We start from the raw sequence: 19,022 nt of genomic DNA, 5'->3' as shown, positions 1-19,022 counted from the left end.
ACTAGTCAATCATACACAAAGCTATTAAGCTATCACACAAAACATTTAAGTAGTTATATAATTAATGTACAAGCATGCAGCACAACTCGGATCAAACTTGCAGGGCATTAATAGGAATACAGGAGGCGCATCAATGGGCCTGAGTTAAATATGCTCAAAATTTTGCCCCTAAATGCTTTCAGAAATTTCCCAAAATTTTCATGCATTATGCTCTTCAGTGTTCTCATTATGCTTGCATTGTACTCCAGCCTAGGTTAGCAACATTTCTAACAATTACTTTGGAGCATTTTAATCAGTGAATTCTCTATTAGAGTATTTCACTATAAAGTGACTGTTCTATTAGAGAATATTGATCTAAGGAGCTATGTACAACAGTTTGCAGTTTCCATTGACTGCTCTAACATTGGGGAGTATCGATCTATTTACATGGAATTGGCTCCATAGCCTGAGTTTGAAATATCCACCTAATAGCCAAATAGACTAGCATTATGCTGGCATAGCACTCCAGCCTATTATGCTTTTGATTGTGCTGGTATATTTGATGCAGGCCTATATACACATCAATAGAAGTAATGCATGGCAGCAATACAACAGCCAGGTGCCATGTATATGTTATCACCCAAGCAAAAAACAACACAAAGTTAGCAAGTTAGCCATCAAACCTTTTCAAAGTTAACGCTTTCCAGGCATGCAGCGGTTGAGGCACTGTACACCAAACCCCATCAGATTACAAAGTGACAGCAACCTCAGGATCAGAACATCTAAAAATACTAGGAATGGTTGGCAAATACTATAGATGTACAGGTGAGTGTCAAACACTAACAGTCTGGTAATGACTTTTAATGTTAGACCCATAAAGAAGACTACTCAAATTGTACATGACACATACAAAAGTACTAATCTACCTTCATTTGACAAGTCTGTACATATTGGATTCCAAATGTAATTCAAGTAAAACTAAGTGCATTTCACTGCATATTCAAGTGTAAATGTACTATACTGAGGCAACTTGATGGCCATTTTTTTCAGCCCAAACATATAACATATAATTAGGTTTGGTGGCCAGCACCCTTTCTAATATTGATAAGTACAAAGAAATTATGTACCAAAAAAATGGTGCTTTTATCCCGCCATGTAACAACAATTTGCTGAGCTACCTTACTAGCTAAGCTGCTATAAACATTGTCATTTTTCACATTGTCACTTTATTAGAGCATATCAATGTAACTTTAATGTATAATTTTCTTTGGAAAAAATGCTATTATTATACTCAACAGTTGCTGACAGATAAATATTTATACAGAAAGCAAGCAATACTGTGAATAAAAGGCATTAATATTGGGCATAATAGGTTAAATTTTTGATCAGGTAAAATTAAAAGCATAATAAATAGGCTATTGCTTATACCCTTTTGCAACTACATAACTCCTCATCCCTGGTGATAATTTATTAACACATATGCATCTGTCTGCATTGATAGCTGCACAGTAATTAATATCTCTATACCAAAATAGCCAAGCTGAAAAAGACTGTGGTCCCACGAAAAAAAAAGGTAAAATCCAAGGAATGGCTGTGATGGTAGGTGAATGACAAAACTTTTAATGACAATTTGGGTGGATTTGGTGATGCCAGCTCGGTGCACCAATTAACCTGAATTGCTTTTAATTTTTTTGCCATTAACTTGACCTACCATCACAACCATTTCTTCTTTGATTTCACATCTTTTTCACCCTGTCTTTTTTGGGGACTGCACCCTTTTTACAGTTTGTTTGTACTTATATAACCTTATAAGTATCTGGAGTGTTTGATAAAGGTACAAGATCTCCTAGACTAAATGCAAAACTTTGAGTGGGAAAAATAACCGCAAATGTTTCCTGTAAGGAAGTCCTGTGTAGATGTGTATAAAAACAGCATTAAGTCACATGTGAGAGGTGTTCAGTGGAGCCTCTCTTAACAAACTCCCCAAATTAAGGACACATGTACAATAGAAAAAACCTCCACAATAAGGACAAAATTTTTGGTCCCAACAGGTCTGGTCAATACATTTAAAAAGGAAAACCTCTATATTACAGTAAAAAGTGGCCTAAAATTCTCGGTCCCAAAATGTCCATAATTATAATAGAGAGGTACGTTCCACTCTAATTACTGATGCAGAACACTATATATTCAAACTGATTGCTTTTGAGCTGTAAAAATACAATTTTCCAGAGAGCAGTTCTCTAGTATTATTGCGCTGATTTTTAATAGACGTTGTGTGTAATGATCTTAACAACATTTTTTTTTGTAGCAACTTAATGGAAGTATTTTGGGTCAAACTGAAGCCACTTTTGGGCTTGGTTATACCCAACCAATACTGACAAGGCACCATGAACATATTGTGAGGTTGGTTTCTGGTCAGGTCAATATATATTTTCTGTGTTTGTGATGGAGTGCAAACCTCCATTATCTGTAATAGGCAGTACTACTGTACTATATGATATTGATTTTTTCGGTAAACTACAGTATATGTTTAGATTTATGCTTTTAACTGTAAAAGAATTGCAAGTATAATAATGACATCATGTCCTTCCTTTGAATGAAAAGGTAATTATGTTCTTTAACATATATGGTTTCTGTGAGTATAAATAGCATGCCAGTTCAAATAACATCATAGAGTTCTGAACAGTGCATGAAACTACTTCTGATATGCTTACAGAAAGGGTTAGTATTGTTGTTCTACTCACCTTGCTCTCCAAGAATGCTGAGGGAGTTACTAAAAAATTTTGTTCTCAACAAATCACTGCTGATTTGCTCAGACTACCTGATCAGTGTGAACTTCCTTGCTGTGCAATCGGAGATCATTATTTTCATTTACTTCATGATGCATTCAGTCACCTCACTAATAACTCCTTCATCAAAATAACCAGTGATGTGGTGATTACTTTTAATGAAAATTTGGAAGATCTAGAAAATGTTACAATAATTGGTATTGGAAATCCAACAGTGAATTGTAAAGGTATTGGATCAATAAGGTTCACCTCCTGCACCAATATCACTGTTGAAGGTATTTCCTGGGAAAGATGTGGATCTAGCAATGAATTAACTTGCCCAGGACTCAGCTTTTACAAATCATCCAACCTTAACATTAAAAATTGCTCCTTTAGCTCCTCAACCAGACAGGCTGTGGTTTTCTCAGAAGTATCAGGAAGCACATACATCAGCAATTCTTTGTTTGCAGACAACATTCAACATGGAGGTCATGGTGCAGCACTACAGTATACACCTAAAGCTTCTACTCATGCCAATACAAGGTTGGAAATTGATGGGTGTAATTTTACTTATAATGGAGTTTCTAAGAGTATTATTTATATTGGTGGTTCAGGAAATATACTGTATTCATGCTTGCAAGATTCAGTGTTTATCCACAATGAAGGAGTGCCCCTTTACCTTTCACATCATAAACTACTCATTAAGGGAGATGTACTTTTCAAGCACAATATAGCAATGTTTGGTGGTGGAATTTTTAGCAGTAGATCAATTATTGTATTTAAGACCAAATCTAATGTCATTTTTTCCAATAATTCAGCAAAGGCTAATGGTGGAGCAATCCTTCTTAATGATTCTAGAGTATATTTTAGAGAACAATCATTTATAAATTTTATAAGCAATGTTGCTAAATCATTTGGTGGTGCACTGTTCTCCGCCAACGAGTCTGCAATACTATTTGGTGGAAATGTTATGGTATCATTTCAAAGCAATAAAGCTAGTGCACTTGGTGGTGCTCTATATTTGGAGAATTGCAGTTTATCATTTGTGGACAACTCTACAGTGACATTAATTAACAACAGTGCTAAATATGGAGGAGCAGTATTCACTAAAAGTAATTCAGAAATATTATTTGATGGTAACACAACAGTAACATACAAAGGTAATGATGCTAATGAAAATGGTGGAGCTATTGATTCTGTTAACTGTGGTATTACATTTGATGGAAATGCAAAAGTTAAATTTTGTGATAATAGAGGTGAATTTGGAGGAGCGATGCACTCTGTAAGAAATTCTAGAATATCGTTTGACGGAAAGTCAAAAGTTCAATTTAAAGACAACAGAGCTCGATATGGTGGAGCAGTACACTCTAGTAGTTATTCAGAAATATCATTTGATGGTAACTCAACTGTGACATATGAAAGTAACAATGCTGGTGAAAACGGAGGGGCTATTGATACTTATAAAAGTTGCAGGGTCACATTTCATGGACACTCAAAACTGACAATTATCCACAATAGAGCTAAAGCTGGTGGAGCAGTGCACTCTGTCAGACATTCTGTTGTATCATTTGATGGAAATTCAGAAATTCAATTTAAAGACAACAGGGCTCAGTATGGTGGAGCAGTACACTCTGGTAGTTATTCAGAAATATCATTTGATGGTAACTCAACTGTGACATATGAAGGTAATAATGCTAGTGAAAACGGAGGGGCTATTAATTCTTATGAAAATTGCACAATCACTCATCATGGACACTCAAAACTGACATTTATCCACAATAGAGCTAAAGCTGGAGGAGCAGTGCACTCTGTCAGATATTCCGTTGTATCATTTGATGGAAACACAACAGTGATATATAAGGGTAACGAAGCCAGAACAAATGGAGGAGTTGTTGCTTCTTATGAGTTCTGCGACATCATATTTGATGGAAACTCAAAAGTGACATTTAGCAACAATATAGGTAAATATGGAGGGGCAGTGCACACTACAACCAATTCAAATATATTATTTGATGGAAACACATTGGTGACATATAACAGTAATAATGCTAATGAAAATGGTGGAGCTATTGATTCTTTTCTAAACTGTAGCATCACAATCCGCGGAAACTCAAAAGTGACATTTGGCTATAATGGAGCTCACTATGGAGGAGGAATGCACTCTAGTAGTTATTCAGAAATCTCATTTGGTGGTAACTCAACAGTGACATTTATTAACAACACTGCAGCATTTGGTGGAGCAATGCATTCTGCAACTTATTCAAATGTATCATTTGATGAAAACACAACATCAACATATAAAGGTAATAATGCCAGTGTAAATGGAGGAGCTATCGACTGTTATATAAACTGCAGGGTTACATTTGATGGAACCTCAAATGTGACATTTATTGGTAATGTAGCTAAATTTGGAGGAGCACTACATTCCACATATAATTCTGACATGTTGTCTTTGGGAAAGTCTACAACAGCTTTTGACACTAATTGTGCAGAAACTGGTGGAGCTGTGCACTGTGATAAAAACTCTGATTTGTTGCTTGCATGTAACTCACAGGTAACATTTTGTCGTAACATTGCTGTATACGGTGGAGGAATCCACTCTAGTAATTCTGATGCTACAATCTCAGGAAATTCATCAGTGTCATTTAATGACAATCATGCTAAACAAGATGGGGCAGCTGTTCATTTACTTACTAATGTCCAAATGGTATTTAGTGGACATTGTTCAACTACTTTCAGAAATAATACAGCAATGCGGCATGGTGGAGCATTGTATTCATTTGATAACACTGTAGTGACATTTAAAGGAAGTTCCGATATGCAATTTCAAAGTAATATAGCCAGGCAATCAGGTGGTGCTCTGTATTTCACTAGCTGGTCAACTGTTTCATTTGAAGGCACATGTAATGTCACGTTTCATGACAACAGAGCTAGACTGAGTGGTGGAGCTATGTATTCCTATAGTCAGTGCCTACTTTACTTCAGAGACAATTCAAAAGCACTATTTTTCAAAAATAATGGCAGATTTTATGGTGGAGCTGCATATTTGAATGACAAAATAAATGCAAGTTTTGCAGGAAACACAATAGTTAAATTTTACAATAATGAAGCCACAAGGAGTGGAGGTGCTTTATACTTTATTGATAATTCTAAAGCCACTATCAAAGATCATTCTACAGTATTTATTATTGAAAACAAAGTTTCTCAATATGGTGGAGCCATACAGATTGAAAGTCACTCTGATCTTATACTTAAAGGAAGTACTTCACTGATTGTAAAAAAGAACACCGCTGAACATGGTGGAGCTGTTTCTGTTTCACAATCTAGTTTGTTATTGTCAGAAAATTCTTCTGCATGCTTTGCCAACAACAAAGCTACAAAGAATGGTGGAGTGATGTATCTTGAAAGTAACTTTACTGTAGCCTTCAAAGATTCCTGCAATATTACATTCTTTGACAATACTGCTAATCAATATGGTGGAGCTATATATGGTAATTTATTCCTACATGCTAACAGTAAGATCGCATTTGTTAATAATAGTATCAATTTTTATAACAACACTGCCCTTATAGGCTCCTCCATTTATATTGACATACCAACATCCTGTGATGATATCTGTTTGAATCACAGTGTTGTGGGAATTAGAAAAGAAACAATACAATTCAGCCAGTTTGCTCAACATATTAGTACTCCTCCTAGCAAACTAGTGTTAGGTGGTCCTGCTAAAATTATTGATGGCTACAATGACACAAATTGTGAAACATATTTTATTACAAATATCATGCTTGGTCAAGAAATTATAACTGATGCTTGTGTTTTGGACCATTATGATCAACCTGCTGACGGGACAAAATTTGCTGTGAATGGCGGAGATAAAAGTCTCAGTCTTGAAGGTTCTAAATTTGTGTTTGTTCTTTGTGATGTATTTAAAGGTATCCGTATAGTAGGACACAAACTTTCCAAAAGAAGTAACATTTCAATGACTATTACTTCACATGATTGCAGTATGTCAGAATTAAAAACAGTTTCTGTCAAGTTAATAGTAGAACTATCAGCATGTCACCCTGGTTTCCACTATGACAATAAAACACAAAGGTGTGTGTGCTACAATGATACTGAGATTGTGTCTTGTTCTGGTGTGATCTCAACCATCAAAAGAGGTTACTGGTTTGGTTTAGTTAATAATGCACCAACCATATCATCTTGTCCAAAAAATTTCTGTAATTTTATGTGTTGTGAAACAAATAACGGATTTCACCAACTATCACCAGGTAGAAAAAATCAATGTAGTTCACAGAGATCTGGTTCTGCTTGTGGTAGTTGTGAGGAAGGCTACACTCTCTCATTTGATTCTGTAGAATGCATAAGTGTTAAGAAGTGTACAACTGAACAGACCATACTGGTAATCACATTATCAATGATATACTGGATAGTCATAGTTATACTAGTGTTTATTATGACATACTATCATGTTGGGATTGGTTATTTGTATGCCGTCACGTACTATTATAGTATACTGGATATTTTACTGGATCTAAATTCAAACATGTTTAAAGGATTATTTACAGTTGTCAATGTGATGTCCAGTATAGCTAAAATCACTCCACAAATTTTAGGACAGCTTTGCCTGGTAGAAAATATGACTGGAATTGACCAACACTTTATTCATTATGTACATCCACTGGCTGTCACAATCATTGTAGTTATAATCTGCCTATCAGCAAGGATTTCTTATAGATTTTCATCATTTGTTAGCAGGGGAATAATCCATGTTGTATGTTACCTTTTGTTGCTATCCTACACTTCTGTAGCAACAACTTCATTACTGCTATTGAGATCACTGACATTTCATAATGTGGATAAGGTTTATACTTACCTGTCACCTGACATAGAGTATTTTCATGGTCATCATCTGCCATATGCTATAATAGCAATGTTATGCACACTAGTGATTGTGATTGGTCTGCCACTTCTACTTCTGCTTGAACCATTTCTTAATCACAAGATCAACTTTACCAAGATAAAACCATTACTGGATCATTTTCAAGGATGCTATAAAGATAAGTATCGTTGTTTTGCGGCTTATTACATGATATGTCGACTGGTGATTATTCTAATAATTATTGCTAATCCATCAATCAATAGAACTGCACAGTTTTTACTAATCATTGCAAATACAGTATTGGCACTCGTCATGACGACTGTTAAGCCTTATGAGAATGAAACTCTTAACTTTTTTGATAGCTTTGTTTTGCAATTAGTAACTTTACTTTTAATGGTGCCACTCATTGACACTTTTGATCAAAATGTGTTGTTAACATTTATGTTCACTATAGTGATACTACCACTAGTAGGTTTTGCTGCTATGGAAATGGTAGTAAACAAAGAAACTATCAAGAGAGTGGTGTCACACTGTAGTCTTAATTCTGATTCTGCCAATGCTGATGGTGAAGTACCAGTGAGTAATGTTGGTATGGTTGTGGATGACAACTTGAGGAGAAATGCTATTATATGTGAAATGTAAGTACATTAGTTTTTAACCATATACTGGTATAGCTGGGTACACACATTCATAAGTTGTCACAGGGTTGCACTCAGCCACACATCATGTACAATATTGTGTTGATACACATACATATTAAAGTTTTTGAAAAAAGTGAAATGGCTTGGTATAAGTTGTACTATTAAGCAAATATGTGTTCCATGATAGTGTACCTGTTCTTTCTTATATGGTTTTATCTACATTTAGCCGAAACAGTGATGACGATGTTACGCACTACCGCGAATCATTTTTTGAAGTGATGAATGACATTGTAGACTGAATTTCTAATGTGATTTATAAAGAATGAAAATTTGACACATCTCCATTATATCACAATTTACTGTACTATGTAGTTACTATACATACTGCAGAGTTCACCAGCATTATGTACTAATAACAATGCATTTAGCTATATAGTTACATCTGTATTATTAAACTTTGTAGCATAGTGTGATTAGTATGTTTTTATGTATCTAAATATCTGGTACAAATTCTAATTACATATATCGTTATTATTATTACCTTAATAATAAACATCTCTTTCTTCTCACATGAGAGTGTATCTCCTTTTGAACGCAAAAAAAAAGTATATATATATTTTAGTGCAAGACAATAATTACAATTATTGCTCAATGGCAGTACATGCAGTAACAGCTATTAAAATTATACAAGTCAATTGCCATATATGGCTATCACTACTATAACTTATAACAAGGGAAAGCACATGACTAGCTACCATAGGCAACTAGAGGCAAGGGTGGGTCTCTATCTGCAAACTTGGGCAGCAAATTATGGATTCTAATGTGTACTATATATACATTTGCAATTATAAAATGAGATAACAATGTGTTGTAAAATTCCTTTCACCAACCACAACATTATATTTTATTATAAAAGGCTTATTGTAAGAGAAGTGTTCGTAGGCAGCATAATCAGCAAGTGGGATGTAACCCAATTATCCTAATAATGCTCATAATATTTTACTCCCACTTTCAGTTTGGCATGATATACAGACTATATACACATTATTCTATACATGGTACTATTGTTACAACAGCAATAATAATTAATTAGTCACGTGCATGTTTCCAACGCAGTTTGAGAAGACTATTATTCACCAAACAGAATTAAAATAGATAGTTATGCTTGTACAGTAGCCGACCACTAATCAAAAATCATATACCCATCATTGGTATAGGTATATCTAAGACATACTGTAAGTCACATCTAGTAAAACCCTGGCTGATAGTTAGCTATACCATGACTGTGACTGATTTGCTGATATATACACCTGAAGTCCAAGACCACAGGCTCTTGGGCTGAGGGTGTATCCCGAGAAGTTGTGGTATAAGTGTCTACCACTCCATTGCACTCACCAGTTATGGTGAAAGAAAAGGCGCAGGCTAATAACCCTCAGAATGTTATCAAATATTATTATGTTGCAACACACAATGCTTGATTGATTGTGGAATTCAATTTTTAAATTGCAATTGATATTGTACTTTTTAAGCCCCTAGCTAACTTCATTAATAGGCTGACAATGAGTTGTTATATTAAGTAATGCACTTACAAATAGAGAAATTGCTAAGCCTGTGCCAATGTAGCAACCTTGGTCTGTTCAATGGCTGACACGTGCATGACAATGATGGCATGCAATATAATGTGAAATCACGCATTGTCCAAGCAACTATACTTACTAATGCTTTGTAACAGAAAACAGATAACTAGTTGATGTTTTGCAACTACATGCAGCCCAAGACTAATCCACAATATAAAGGTTTTATGTTGCTCAATAATAAAGAACCAAACACTGTATATTGGTACTGGCTTTCCATCAAAGAGACATGAGCAAACCACTTCCCCAGAATACTGTGCCTGGACAATATTAAACCCCAAGCAGTGTCTTTGTGACACCCATGCTAAAAGGGTATATATACCTCAGACACTATATTCTAAACCTCACACTTAGTTGTGTAAAACACTACAATATATAAATATGAGTAGGAGAATGTGGTGATCATTTGTTTGTAAGATTTTGCTAATTTAATGTAGGGTGACTGTTTCAAGCTAAATATTAATTTTGCTGTATAACTTATTATAGCCCTACTCTGAATCATTTCATTGTAAATATAAACATTATGTAGCCACATAACTGATCACATTGCAATGCAATGTATTGTATGTATGTCATACATGTGCACTAATCCTCAAACTGAGGCTGCAAATGTTGGGAAATTAAATAAATAAATTATGTACTCTTATATCTAGGATATCACTGTAACACTTTGAGTATTGATGATACCTCCAATGGGTTGCTTATTGAAGCCACGTACCCTACAACAATCTTTGTAGCTTATAGTACGCTGAATAAGCTGAGCAAAAGCCCAACCAACTAACACATCAAAGGTGACTATAGGTATTGTATTTGTACAGGCTGTACTGAAGTAGAATACTGTCCCCCTATAATAATATTATGAACTCTTACCTATATATGGTGCGGCACAATTACTCTGTACATATTATCATGTAATGTTATGTGTAAGGATATACACGTACTAACTCCTAATAAAGAAAGCAAATTTGTAAAATCTTATGAGATCTTTGAGAACTGATAAAGGTAGGGTATATCTGTTAGACTAAATACTAAACTCTGTGGGGGAAAGATTTTTTCCTGTAAGGAAGTTTTGTTTCATATAGTATATCTTGTGTGCAAACAAAAATTAAGCTGTATACATGTGAAAGTGTTGATCCAGATAATGTTAATCAAATTACTTAGTTGTAGAAACAGAACTTTCAGTGACAACACAAAAGGTATTACACTGATGATTTGTGTTCATATTTGCTGAATTTAATGATAATAATCATAATATGTGACCGGATTTGCGAAAAGGTACCTTTTCCACACATTTGACATACCAACAAACAAAATGATGTAACACTTGACTCGTTATGCTGATTAACTTGCTCTTAGTATCACAATGTAGCCAGATACTGTAGCTACATTCCTTGAAAATTTCAAGCAAATATTTGCCATGATTAAAAAGTTATGAAGCTCTAAAGTTCAAAAAATGGGTCAAATTTTGTGTGTGGAAAAGGTACCTTTTCTCAAATCCGGTCACATATAGTCACTATGTAACTTGTTCAGCTATAGGATATATAATCTAACTAATATGGAATGCCATAGTGGACAAAAGCCCATTTGTAAGTATAGGGTCATTCCATACCAAATCAACAAAAAAAATCCGGACCCTTTCGATTTTTATGAAATTTGGCACAGAGATGGACCCTATCAAGAAACGTTCTCACGCCAAAATTAGGCTCATTTCGTTGGTCTCCCTTTAAGTTATGACCATTCAAAGTTTCTGTTGAAAATTTCATTTTGCTTACATGTCTTCAATAAAATGGCCATAACTTTGTGTGTGATTGATGTAGATACTTCTGGTTTAGATGTTTGAAATGCCTATTAAATTCTCTTTCTGGTGATATATAATATTTTATAATTGCTCAAAGGAAAAGGTCAAACCACACAAATGTATCTTTTTCCTTTGATCTTAATTTTCAAAAATTTATATTCTTTAATTAAATTTATTTTTGGTTTACATGTTGCTCTAATACCCATCATTCAACACTGTGAGTTTAAAGTTGGGACCAATAGTAGATCATGAATTATAAGTGTTATTGTGTAGCCTTGTAATCACTGCTGTCTGTATGGTTCAAGAATGCAAAGGTGCAATACCAATTGCAAGTAACTATCATTTAGTACTTATATTGTTGGTTTGTAAGTAAGGTTAATTTTTTTTTATTTATCAGTAAAAGCTTATAAATACATATACTCAAGTAATTTACCCCTTATCAAGCTTGTATATATTGTTTCTGATTATGACACCAAGTCTATTATATATGTAGTAGTGAAATATTGAACTTGATGACATTTTCACTAGCTACAGTAACTGCTACTGCTATACTGTTAGCATTTATGTTGTTTGTTGATATGAAAGTACGCATTTTGATACACAAATGTAGCCGTAGTGGAAACTGTGTAAGCCAAATTTTTTTGGCCTTAATATCCAGGTGGCTATTTATATAGTTCAATGTGTATCATAGGCGGCGGAAAGGGGGGGGGCTAGGGGGCTAAATCCCCCCCTCAGAATGATATCACACCGAAGTTATCTTTCTTGGAGTGGGGCTGAAAACCGTGATAAAGATCGAGATACTCTAATAGAGCAGTCACTCTAATAAAGTAGTCAGTGTGTAGCGAGCTATGTAAGGATTTTTATGTAGTTTATCAGCTAGAAATGGTAGCTGGTGAGGTGGAAAGCTCTTGTCAGTTGGTTGTGACCTTCTTTTTTTTTTTTTTTTGGTCTCACCTTACCAAACTATAGAAATAAGTCTGGGTCAGCTCAGCAGAGCCCCCCCTCATATCAACTACTTCCTCCGCCGCTGATGTGTATACATGTCTTACTAAAACAATTTAAAGATGGCCCTTAATAGAAAGGTGGCCTTTCATTACAGGTGCATGGCTGCTAAGATAAGTTCCACTGTAATTTGGAACATTTACAAATAAAACATGATATTATGTAGCTACATGCATGCATTCTTTGTTGTTAACACAGGCATGAATGCTACTTCAAATATTGTAATCTACTATATATATAGTTTTTCTAACGAGTAGTAATAAATGACTGATGCAGTAGAATGGCTTTAAAATCTTTTCAACTTACACCTTCAAAGATCCAATTGTGTACTGATATCAATGCATCAGATTTCGTTACATGTCAAAGTTATATGTGAATGATTGTAGAGACCATCATGCAATATGCACCACTTTCAGTCTCAACTTTTACTATATCTTTATTTCATGATTTAACTTTGAAGTTAATTGCTTTGACCCTTTCTTTAATCGATTATTGATGTATTTCACTTAAAGCTATAGATATGCATAAGTGCAGTATGCAATTGCTGTAGTAAAGCTTTTGTACAACGTAACACAAATTTCTATGGAACATTTCTATGATGCTACGATTCTAAATTATAGAATCAAATTATGAGTTACATTGCTATATCTAAATAGTTTCATAATGATACAGTTGATGTATGGAGTTTAAGCCAGTTACCTATGGGCCAAATTTCTGGGCCTTAATGTGCAGGTAGCTGCTTAATACAGTTGCATAAGTGTATAGGCAATTGCAGTTTAAAATTGGCCCTTATGGAGTGGTGGCCTCTCTATACAGGTGGCCACTAAGACAGGTCATGGGTTCCACTCTATTCCATAAATTTTTGACGAGTAAGACAATGCATATAGTGGTTTTAGAAGTGTACATTTTTCCAGCAAAGGCATTGTTTATAGGTACAAATATATAAAGATGACGTTTAAGTGGTCAGTAGTAGGCATGCCCTTTCAAGTATGATTCAAAAGGGAACAGATCTTAGCAGCCACTTTAAAGGTCACCTCTTTATAAGAGCCAACTTTAAATAGGACATTTCTACTCTAATGCAACTATGTGAAGCAACCACCTAGGTATTAAGACAAAGAAGTTTTGGATACCACTAAGACATGGCATTTCGATTCAACAATTCCACATTATGTGTACATACATATAACTGTGTTGTTTGCATCCTGCTATTACTATAACTTATTATACACACATATATAAGATTGGAAACCATCATCATAATCTGTGGCAGCATAATTATTATTATTATACAGTAAGATTGAAAGAATAGATTGGAATATTATTATTTGTACAGTAAATCCCTATAAATATAGCTACCTTTATAATAAGACCACCTTGTTATTATTATATACCCTGTATAATAGTGGCCACCTCTATTATATAGGACACTGAACTTACAGCAAAAACACAATCAGTGATGCCTTTATTAGGTAGCTAGCCTTATTATTGCACTGACTCTCTTAGCTATCAAAGGAAAAAGATACATTTTTGTGGTTTGACCTTTTCCTTTGTGCAATTATAAAGCATTATATATTACCTGAACGAGAATTTAATAAGCATTTCAAAAATCTAAACCAGTAGTGTCTACGTCACTCACGTGCGAAGTTATGGCCATTTTATTGAAGAAGTATAAGCAAAATGAAATTTTCAACAGAAACTTTGAGTGGTCATAACTTAAAGGGAGACCAATAAAATGAGCCAAATTCTGGCTTGAGAAAGTTTCTTGATAGGGTCCATGTCTGTGCCAAATTTCATGAAAATCGAAAGGGGTCCGTTTTTTTTTGTTGATTTGGTATGGAATGACCCTATAGCTACTATAATATGTTTTTGTGTATATATAATCAAGTAATAAGTTCATAAACACAAAAAGAGTTTACAGACACTTTACTTCAAGTCTCTTTGTCCAGAACCTTTATTACATAGTCCAATAGTGCACGCATTAAGTTGAGAAGTTAAGATCTGCAAAAATGTGTATTGGAAGCCAGTCCATTTCCTATTGTTCTGTTGATTCTCAGGAGACAGAATTACTGAATTGCATGCACATGCATTGTTCTACACTTTTGTCCAGCACTTAGCTATGTTACCTGTGGTGGTAGTGGCAAAGTCATTCTGTCTAGTCTGGAAAATAAGCAAGCATTAGCTAGTTCTGTCAGCATTTGAGTGCAGATAATGGTGAACAGTATTATTTGAACACAGATGCATGCATGAAGTACAGTAAAATTGTGGAGACTTATAGCTATACTGTGGCCGGGCACACAATAAACCAGGAACATGAAAGTTTACTACTTGTCATAGGTTTCATGACTTCTCATTGATCAGATATTTACTTTAAATATTTGTCATGAGTACAGAGGGTATCCGTTTACGTCATTTTAAATTGGTGACAGTTACTAGACACCATGTTTTTGAGGCAAAAATCAATGGTAGGGTCTCCACTCAACTATGAAGGTGCAGTGCTTCTTTTTGTTGGCTCTGTCAATTTTCACATGTAATGACCCAGGGGTGGAGCAGTAGGGGCAACTAAGGCCAGGCAAATTTGATTACTTGTTTCTCATCCACAAAAATTCGGATTTCTATGTGGGAGGGAGGTCATTTTTCATTATTCATTATTAAAGAAAATACTCCAAATCAAGCTGTCTGTTACTATAAAGGTTTACGCCTTTTAAGAACTAGTACTTACGTTACCACCGTTTCTGAGGTGCAAGTGACATTTGCTGTGCTGTAAAATGATAGCCAGCCTTCTTAGCATTAAAATAAGTGTGCATGCGTGATTAATATTGATAACATTGAATAATAAAATTAGAGGCAGTGAGGTAAAAAGAGATGAGGGCAGGGATGATCAAGTTTGCCTGGCCTAAGTGGATGGGGCAGTGCCCCCCTCACGTTTTCCAATACTCAGTTGTCAAAATGTAAAAGCAACAGCAACTATTCTCAATAGCCACCTTTTTATTATTATTATTTTTTTATTATTAACACTTTACAGTGACCAGCACTGAAGGTCTACAGCAACATGTGCTGCAGCCTTAAGATTACCTAACCTAATTTCAAGGCCTTAGACTTAATGACTTAGACTAAATGACTTATAGCTGGAAAGGTGTAACAGAAAGGGGCCAAAGTAAGGAATAAAAATCCCTCCAACCCCAGGATTCGAACTACCTTACTTTGCCTTGATTTACTGGGATTTGTGCTAAAGGTTATGCAAGAATAGAATACTGCATGAATCTGGGGGTGCACAAGATCGATATATATTCTAATAGAGCAGTCACCCAACTACTCTAATAGAACATTCAGCGGAATCATATAACTATGTAATTAATTCAATATTTCTTCATTAACACATATATCTATACGTAATCAAGAGCATGAGTGTATCTGAAACGCCTTCATTTACTAATGTATCTAATTGTACAGTATCTCAATGACCATTCAAGTACACATATACCGCTGAAAATGCTCTCAGATTCAATCTCAAAATTTTCCTGTGGGGGGTATACCCATTAGTATTGGCATGCTTCAGATATTAGTGTGCTAAGGTATAATTAATGATTTTAAAAACACTTTGTAACTTACAACCACCCCACAATGCTTTAAGTAATGTTGTTATTGCTATCAGTTAGTGCTATGCAGTTTAATGGACAGAGGAGGAAGTCACTACAGAACATTCATGATCACTCCGCTGGGCTGTAAAGATGTATTATTACTTATATGTATAGAATGTCTGTAAACAGAATCAGGAATAATTCCAGAACAATAGGATGATATTTCAGAAATAATGAATTAGATTTCAATTCAAGTGGAATAAAAAACAAGCCACCTAACAGGTCACAAAATGTTAGTACAGTTGGTAAAATAACATTCAGGCATTGCAAAGTAGCTACTAATGTAATGTACTTGCTCCTTATGCACTTCCTGTAAATTAGAAAACATTCGATTTTTTGGAAGTGTACTTATTACTAGGCACCAGCCTATTATGCTTTTAATTTTTCCTATTATGCTCATAATTATGCTCAAGCTTTTGCTACAGTTCCCATGTTTTGTTACTTTCTAATAAACTTTGGCTTATGAACAACTGAAATACACTCGTTATGCATTAAGAATTTAGCTACATTGTAAACTATAATAACAGTCACGTCAAATAACTACTTAATGCCATATGAGTGGCATCGACTGTTCTGTTATTGTAAGTCAACCTTTTTCTGTGGCATGTATTTTTGCTTACAGTATGACAATTATTCTGCCTATTATGCTAGCATTATGCTTGATGCTTTCAGGCACCTATCATGCTCAAAATTATGCCAGCATAATAGGCTGGTGCCTACTTATTACACGTAATACATTTGTTAACTTTATTATCAATAATGTAAATATTGAACACCGTCAAGTATTAACAGCTAATAATCATATTACTTTTGCAATAAAAATTATTTATGATGACAAACTATGGGGTAGTGAATATCAAACGAACATGGTGGAAATAAGAGATAGTTTGATCAGCTGCCAATTATATACTTATGGAGTATCACCTAATATTTATTAATATTTGTTGAACAGGTAGCTATCCCCTCTGAAATTGATTTTAACAGTTTGTTAGGGTAGTTACTGTAGTTAAATATTTGTTTGTTTGACTCTATTTTAGTTAGGTGCCTATAAGCACCCCGAAAAACTACATGCCTAAAAAGGGATCAGCTGCACCAGACTATGCATATTACAAGAAAAATAGATTATGCAAAATGATATAGCTGCAAATGCTAGTTATAGGTTACAAGCTAGTGTATGTATATTACCACATGTGATTTTCATTAAAGAGAAACTTTCTCCATGCATAGCTATCTCAGAGGCTGTGGGAATCTGGTGGAGTGGATCTGAAGTTTTATTAGTATTAATATATATTATGAGAGCCTTTGCATGGGACTTGGTGCACATGTTAGCTGTGATTGTATAATAATAATAATAATATTTACTATACTAAGTTGTATAGCGGAGAAGCACTTGTCACTTCAGGCCCATGGCAGGGGGTTCTGAAGATTAAGAACCTCCCTCTTGAAAAAAAAAGGTTCACAAATTTAGTGGCATAGTAGCAAAAGCCCAACCTTAAATTTTGTGTTATATTACTCCTGTGTTCCCTAGTGAACCTCCACAAGCTTAGTCTCACTAAATTATATATATTATTGTTAAGTTTCAATTTATGAGAAACATATTGCAGACATTAATATAAGTGGTTACAGTATAAATTGTACATGATTTAATTATTAAGTTCAACAGTAAGTAATAAGCATGTAACAGTGAATTTATCAAGTCAGTGACATTTAGGAGGAGATATGAGATTACGTCTTCACTGTACAACAGTCCTTGTCACAGAAACACTTGTCCTTCTCACACTTACAAGTAGACCCATCACATGATCCTTGACAGGTACAAGGACAACATCCATCAGCAGAACCACATTCATCAACACAAGTACAGGACGAGCCACACACACAGTTAGCTGTTGAAAAACAGATAACATTACATTGCTACAATTCTAAGTGTTGAGCTTGATTGACATACCATTGCAAGCAAATTTCTTGGCACAACAGTCCTTATCACAGAAACACTTGTCCTTCTCACACTTACAAGTAGACCCATCACATGATCCTTGACAGGTACAAGGACAACATCCAATAGTATTAGTAGTAGAGCCTTTACATTCATCTCCACAAGTACAGGATGGACCACATGAACAATTACCTGTTCATTTCAGGTGCACACATAACTACTAGCATGTCACAATATACACCAACCTACCATTACAAGTACACTTCACTGTGCAGCATCCTTTAGTACAGAAACACGAGTCCTTCTCGCACTTACAGGAAGACCCATCACAACCAGCACAAACACATACACAGCATCCATTCACGCCTTTGCACTGGTCCACTTCACTGCACTGGCAGCGATCTCCACACTGACAATTCACGCAGGAAAACTTGCTAGTAGAATCAGCCATCTTTCTTCTCGGCAGTCTTGATCAATTGAACGCTTTAAACTTCTTATGAGACTCGCTGAACTCTTAACAACTTTTATAGTAAAGAAAACACACACGTCACTACACGGCTCTTTAAAACTACACGTTACTAGGAGGGCCGTGTACTGCAATAATTCCGCATACTTTTGTGATATTATCAGTATACTCTTTTAGTGCCGTGTCTATTAGTGCGTGGCGTGGTAGACTACGTCACTGGATGTCACCAGAGGATGTCACTACACTTTGCATACTACGTGTGCTATAATTTTCCCGCA

At 35.0% G+C, this 19,022-nt stretch overlaps 2 protein-coding genes across 2 annotated transcripts; one reads left to right on the top strand and one right to left on the bottom strand.

The window, feature by feature from the left end:
• Nucleotides 1-2,596: 2,596 nt before the first annotated feature.
• On the top strand, nucleotides 2,597-8,798 carry LOC136243266 (probable outer membrane protein pmp20). Its single transcript, XM_066034791.1, has 2 exons — nucleotides 2,597-8,267; nucleotides 8,497-8,798. Exons 1-2 carry the CDS (start codon nucleotides 2,686-2,688, stop codon nucleotides 8,567-8,569), a joined length of 5,655 nt encoding a protein of 1,884 aa, XP_065890863.1. The 5' UTR covers nucleotides 2,597-2,685; the 3' UTR covers nucleotides 8,570-8,798.
• A 9,101-nt stretch (nucleotides 8,799-17,899) lies between these two features.
• On the bottom strand, nucleotides 17,900-18,788 carry LOC136242417 (keratin-associated protein 17-1-like). Its single transcript, XM_066033837.1, has 3 exons — nucleotides 18,528-18,788; nucleotides 18,291-18,470; nucleotides 17,900-18,228 (listed from the first exon to the last, which is right to left on the bottom strand). Exons 1-3 carry the CDS (start codon nucleotides 18,727-18,729, stop codon nucleotides 18,068-18,070), a joined length of 543 nt encoding a protein of 180 aa, XP_065889909.1. The 5' UTR covers nucleotides 18,730-18,788; the 3' UTR covers nucleotides 17,900-18,067.
• Between the last annotated feature and the right edge of the window lie 234 nt (nucleotides 18,789-19,022).

This window comes from Dysidea avara, chromosome 13 (genome assembly GCF_963678975.1).
Source record: "Dysidea avara chromosome 13, odDysAvar1.4, whole genome shotgun sequence".
Taxonomy (NCBI): domain Eukaryota; kingdom Metazoa; phylum Porifera; class Demospongiae; order Dictyoceratida; family Dysideidae; genus Dysidea; species Dysidea avara.
The sequence above is the reverse complement of the archived record's forward strand: the minus strand, read 5'-3'. Positions and strand labels throughout refer to the sequence as shown.

Coding starts and splice junctions, on each gene's coding strand:
- LOC136243266 (XM_066034791.1), top strand. CDS start 2,686: ATGCTTACAGAAAGGGTTAGTATTGTTGTTCTACTCACCTTGCTCTCC. Junction 8,268..8,496: donor AATGCTATTATATGTGAAAT/GTAAGTACATTA, acceptor ATCTACATTTAG/CCGAAACAGTGATGACGATG.
- LOC136242417 (XM_066033837.1), bottom strand. CDS start 18,729: ATGGCTGATTCTACTAGCAAGTTTTCCTGCGTGAATTGTCAGTGTGGA. Junction 18,471..18,527: donor AGTGAAGTGTACTTGTAATG/GTAGGTTGGTGT, acceptor TGAAATGAACAG/GTAATTGTTCATGTGGTCCA. Junction 18,229..18,290: donor CAAGAAATTTGCTTGCAATG/GTATGTCAATCA, acceptor GTTTTTCAACAG/CTAACTGTGTGTGTGGCTCG.